Source organism: Scomber japonicus, chromosome 10 (assembly GCF_027409825.1).
Source record: "Scomber japonicus isolate fScoJap1 chromosome 10, fScoJap1.pri, whole genome shotgun sequence".
Classification (NCBI taxonomy): Eukaryota; Metazoa; Chordata; class Actinopteri; order Scombriformes; family Scombridae; genus Scomber; species Scomber japonicus.
In genome coordinates, this window is record NC_070587.1 from 7,366,755 (window position 1) to 7,372,754 (window position 6,000).

Below are 6,000 nucleotides of genomic sequence, written 5' to 3' on the forward strand. Positions count from 1 at the left end.
AGTGTGTGAAAAAAATCACTAGGATAGAAAAGTAAACAACATTCACATTCAATAATATAGCCAAGAAGAAGTTTTAAGTTGCTCCAATTTTAATAATGAGACAACAATTTTGATTTTCAGTGATTTTTACTTGACAAACATTCACAGGCACATTGAAATGTCTTCATATACAGATCCGGGGCTGTGATATCAGTATATCTACTTCAAAGTGTATCCAACTTGCTGTTAAACCAAGTTAAACAAGTATCATAAAACTAAAAAAAAAAAAAAAACAACACCCCAACACACCAACACAAATACATTTAACATTACAGATAGCAATATTAGAGCAGAATCAATACAACTTAAGTAGTAATGATTAACTGAGGCACATTCCCAAGCTCATGACTATAGATTGTATGGCGTAGAACATGATCCTGTATTAATTCTGTAGAAGAGAAATTTATATGTACAGTCTATATAGAAAAATGTATAGATATTCTGAAATGTACAGTCTGTGGTAAAGACAGTCTATTCTACTCTTTCATGATTGAAATATAATCACTGCAAATGTATGTGGTTGTTACTGTAATAGCTCTATTGTATTTCCAGACAGGTGTAAATAGATAGATAGAAGAGTAGGACATGTTTTTAATACACAATTTTTTTTTAGTTTTTTTTGTTTTTTTGTTCACCTCTCAGATATTAAAGCATTGCATGTCATAATTTCTTCCGGCTTCATAAATAATCAAGAGATGTTTTAATTCATTTTTTAAAACTTTATCATTATTGGTCACCAGCATCATGTGTGTGTTTTGGACATTGACATTGAAAGGTTGGTCAATCATATTTCATCCAGGTAAGGCACATCTAAATCATTTGGTCTTAATACTCTCTTGTAACACTGATTGATTGATTGATTGATTTTTGTATTTCTCTGCAATTCTATTAATCAGTGTTCACAAAGTTATCACTCAGCTCTATCATATGCATCATGCAGCTGCAAAGTTTTTAATCAACTAATGACTGCATGTTTTTAAGGTTGGCTTAAACAATTAATCAACAATGTTAAATCCTGCTCAGTTTGACAGATTGTCATGCATTTCTTACACTAATCCTTTATGCCAGATCTTAAAGTCTTATCACCCGACGTTTTCACAATATCTACTTTTGTGAAGCTTAAAGATTATATACTGTTTTATACATTTTGTCATTAATCATATTTTAGTATATTTTATTCAGCATGTTTTATCTATTTTCTGAGCATCGCCCCAATTTTGATCGTCTCATTTCTCTTTTTTGGCAAGTCCTTTTTGATATTCTAGATGTTCGACTGCCACATTGTTGTCGAGTTTCATTTTGCTTTTAAAAAGCATCTTTTTTGGAAAAGTTTATAATCATAACCCAACAGCTTTAGGTAAACCAACCACCCCTCTGCCATACAATGGGTCATTATGAGGTGTGTACAGCCATTTTTCCTGGAGCTAGAGTCATGGGTGTACTATGGAGCCCAGGGCCAAACATAGGAAACACCTCCTCATCAAACTTATGTGTCAAAGTGACCAGGTGCTTTGCTGTTCCCCCATCCCAAAATGACACCTCTCCCTTATCCATATTTAGCTTGATGCGGATCCTCTCTGGACGCTGTTGTAACTGCAGCACAGTACGATCAGCATTTGTGGCAGTGTACACACCTTTGCTGAGTGATATAGCCCACACTCCACGGCCAGTAGAGACCGTAAACTTCTTTTTACGGGCCACTGACTCTTTGCACACGCCCACAATCCACTTGGGGTTGTCACCAACAAGGACATCCCATCTGTGTTTCCCCGAGGTGTAACCTTGAGCACCCAGGACAAAGACGCAGGGATCAAAGCGCTCTGGGTTGTCAGGGGCAATCAGCCGCTCTGCGCTTTCCTTCACGCTGGTCAGGTCTGGACTCAAGGACAGCCATGGAGAGGCTGTGTTTGGGTCCAGTACTATTGAATCTGCACACAGGAATAGATGCAACCGTGTCATATTCTGATAAAGCAATATTTTCAAACTCATGCAGCCGGAATTCAGGTATTTTCTGCCAATGTATAGGTTGGATTTCCCTAAAATAATGTTTCAAGTATGCAGACACATTTTTAAATGAACATCTGATCGCTAATCCAAAAAAAAAAAAAAAAAGAAGATTTCCAACCATTTAAAAATCCCAGGGCAAAACCAACTCTCAGTGTGTAATTTACTCACAGTGTTTGACATGGTTCTGCAGGTTCCTCCAGATGTTGTAACTCAGAGCGCCAACATGCTTGCCCATGTCTAAAAGAGAGTCATGAGGAATGCGAGGATCGTCACGAGTCCACTGGGCTCTGGAGCAAAGATGGCAAAAAAGTTTTATCATTTAACTCCTCTAAGTACTTCTCAGTGGATATTTAGACTATAGACAAATTCAGATTTTAAAGCACATAATACAGTTTATGTGACTGTTTACTTACTTTCTTTTTAAATTCTGGAAATTCTACAACATAAAAGAGAAATTGAGATTAGTTTAATGGAACACTTAAACATCTAAGATACAACAGGAAGTCTTAAAAGTCTTGTAACCTTATCGCTGATCGCTCTTACCCGCACAAGGGCTAAATCCTCATTGCCCATCTCTTTTTTCAAAGTATCAATGAGCTCCTTCAAAGCTGCAGTATCCCTATTTGCTTTATCAATCATACTCTGAATGGACTCAAGCTTCTCCTTCTCATCACAGGCCAGAGCTTGCAGACGCATAACTTCTTCTGTGACGAGCACCTTGTGGAGCCTCTCAAACTCCGACTTGATCTGTCTCTCGGCCACCCCAGCTTGATACTAGGTAAAGTCAGAGAAGAGTGAACACAGACAGGATAAATATTTTCTGATTGTTTCATGGCAATTCTAAAGCATAAATAAATAATCATCAAACACTCAACACATAATCTACTTCTATTTCATTTTCCCTCCTCATTTATTCATTAAATCCAACTAATGCAGCAGTACATACATACAAAAAAATAACGGGACAAAGCTGCAAGTTTTTTTTTAATTCATCATTGGTCTAATTTGCATGTTCAACAAGGACTTAAAGTTTCAAGTTTAGTTCCTGAGATTAGTTCCTCTTGTTCCAAAATGAACTTTTATATGAAACACGGCATTACAAATTATATAAGATGAGTCTTTAGAGTGTCTTGAACTGACTCTTCATACTGTCTGGAAGGTCCTGTTAGTCGAGAACTGTGTGCATACAGTGAACGAAGTACCGCATGTGGATAAAATCTTGTCTTCAATAAAACTAAACCAAATTAATTCTGTTTTTTTAACTAGTTGAGAATTCAAGTGTAATGTGTAGATTCTGAAACACTCATTAAGGTGTAACAACTCTTTCCTTACATCCTACATAAGGCAGATTATTCCTTCTATACTCATGATATTTAACTTTCACTGACATAGACTGTCTGCCTGAGGACAGTGGAGTAGTGCAGCTTGTCCAATAATAAACTCAGTTAATGATTATATAGAGATATCAAGATCCACACTACAGCATGAGACATGTCAGTAACTTTACCTTGATATACTCCGCTGCATTGCTGAGTTTCAGGGTCTGTTTCTTGTACGTCTCCACTTTCTTCTCAAAAATCTGGACTTTGAAGCTCAGCTCCTTCTGCAGGTTGGAAAAGCAAAACATGAAGTGATGAAAATCAAGTATCGTCATCATCAAATGGTTTAGGAAAGTTGAGACAGTTCAATATTGACCTTAAAAACAGCAATGTTAGTTGCAAACAAGTAGGGGTGTGACAACGGTTTTCTATCGCTCATTCGCTCGTTATGTCTTCTTTTTATAATGTCATGTGTGGATCATTAACCTTGTTACAGCTTCTACCTGCTGAGTAGATCTCAGTCAGAAGTATGAGATGAGGAGAGGAGCAGTGGTAAGTTGAGCTCAGGTCTCTACACTGAGAGCCTGAAGTAGGAGGAGCAGCTATGGAAGCTTAATAATGCAAAAAGTAAAACATTTTTATTAGCAATATGTTATAATTTGTGATAATTGGATTCTTTAATTTATATTTATATATTAGAATAGTTTCGACTCTTTATAATTTACTTTATAGTATTTGTGATTGTATCTAACTTTTGTATTTATGGTTGTTATTTCCATAAATACCAAAATGATCCATCTATAAAATATCTATATGGAGAAACCTTTTACAGTGCTGCATACTGCATATGATCATTATATATTTAGAAAGTAGAACTAAAGTGATTCATTACAAGATAATTAGTTAAAACATTTCAATTCAATTTACATTTTGTGAATTTCAAATAAAAGAACAGTCATGTATTTCCTCATTGAAGTTTTCTTAAAAATATAGTTCAAATCTCGTCTCGTCTCGATCTCGTGAACCCAATATCGTGTCTCCCCTCGTCTCGTGCGCTGAGTGTATCGTCACACCCCTAGGCCTACAAACAGGCCATACAGGTTAGAGACTTTTAAGTGCCCATAAAAATGGAAATTACATCATCTCCATTGCTTTGACAATTGGATAAGCCCTATCTCAGGAGCAGCTACTACATAGACCTTGTGAGATTTTAGCTCTAGTATACCTTTCAAAGTAAACTTTACACTAATCAATAGTATATACATATTCGCAGTAAATGTTTGAGTTATAGATACATCTCTGCTTTGTTTTATTTAGATCAGTAAAAATATTGTTATTTTGTTCTGTGGTGTAAAATTGAAGTTAAAGGATCGGTTCATGTGCCCAAATTAACACTGAAACAAGTTTTTCTTCTGTCCTGATCATACTGGCTATTCAAAAGATCCCTTCTTGATACACTTACTACAATGTAAGTCATGGGGGACAAAATCCAGTCTTCCTGTTGGAATGAGTCAATCACGTAGATATCTTTAAATATGAGGGGTTTTTAGCGCCAATTTCCTGTTTTAGTTGCGATCCTTCCTCCGCAGCTCAACACGGAAACATAAAGAGGAACTCTTCCACTAAAAAGACTGGACATGTGAGACATATCCAACTTGATTTCACCAACTCGCACTGTAGAGGCTTCAGATAAACTTTGTCTGAATTTTAGCGGTCATTTTACCTTACACAGCGGTGCTCCATCTTTCAGTGGGTGCAGTCTGTGTGTGTTGTGCAAAGCGACACAATCCACACACACAGGCTCCTCGTCCTTCTCACAGTACAGCTCCAGGGGCTTCAGGTGCAGGTTGCAGGCGTCCTCTGCGGCTTGCTGTTTCTGGTTGCTCCTTAAATTACTTTGCTTCAGGAAGGACTCGCAGGCATCTTTGAGGGCGCGGTTGGCGATGGCCTGGTCTTCCTTGAACTCCTTCCTGCACACCGGACACTTTTGATTGACTTTGCAACTCTTCTGCCAGCAGTCCCGACAGAAGGAGTGACTGCAGGGCAGCAGCACGGGGTCCTGGAAGATGCCCTGACACACGGGACAGGTGAGGTCCTGCCGGAGAGGTAAAGTCTCATCCGGCATATCTTCGTCCATACTGTCAGCCATGACTTCACAGGCCTTGCGCAGTCTGCTTTCGCTTTCCAAAAAAAACCCCAAACCGGTGAGTAAACACAGACAGATACGCTCCGTGTGATATATCAAAGCTTTAAGCGAGTGCGGAAGCCAACAAAAAAAAAAGTTAAGTTGTTAAAAAGAAAGTAGACAACTCTGCAAACGACACCTTCACGAGGTAGAAAGTTCGTTACAGAGTCCTACACCTATTTCCGCGTTTCCGTGACAGGAAGACAACTTGACTCCAGTTTACTGACCACTGCCCCCTAATGGAGTTCTTCTGCTTCTTCTTCTTCTTCTTCGTTTGATTTATTAGTTGATAGTAACTAGCTTATCGGCGCATTACCGCCACCTACTGGAATGCAGTGTGGGTCAGAGGATGGACAGAACAGACTTGAACAATTAATCTAAAATTGATCGGAATCATAATATGGTCCACTGCAATTATCAAATTTTTATTAGGCAAAATGTGTGTCAAAA

General features: G+C 38.0%; 1 protein-coding gene across 1 annotated transcript; it reads right to left on the reverse strand.

Moving 5' to 3' along the window:
- Positions 1–113: 113 nt before the first annotated feature.
- Positions 114–5,737, reverse strand: trim35-28 (tripartite motif containing 35-28). Its single transcript, XM_053327464.1, has 6 exons — positions 5,089–5,737; positions 3,554–3,649; positions 2,590–2,820; positions 2,460–2,482; positions 2,215–2,333; positions 114–1,967 (listed from the first exon to the last, which is right to left on the reverse strand). Exons 1-6 carry the CDS (start codon positions 5,512–5,514, stop codon positions 1,432–1,434), a joined length of 1,431 nt encoding a protein of 476 aa, XP_053183439.1. The 5' UTR covers positions 5,515–5,737; the 3' UTR covers positions 114–1,431.
- Positions 5,738–6,000: the final 263 nt, after the last annotated feature.

Bases quoted from the DNA above. Each gene is read 5' to 3' on its own strand.
- trim35-28 (XM_053327464.1), bottom strand. From the start codon at position 5,514: ATGGCTGACAGTATGGACGAAGATATGCCGGATGAGACTTTACCTCTC. The intron at 2,483-2,589 runs GTAAGAGCGATC...TTTATGTTGTAG, and splicing joins AGGATTTAGCCCTTGTGCGG to AATTTCCAGAATTTAAAAAG. The intron at 2,334-2,459 runs GTAAGTAAACAG...TCTTTGCTCCAG, and splicing joins TTCCAGAATTTAAAAAGAAA to AGCCCAGTGGACTCGTGACG.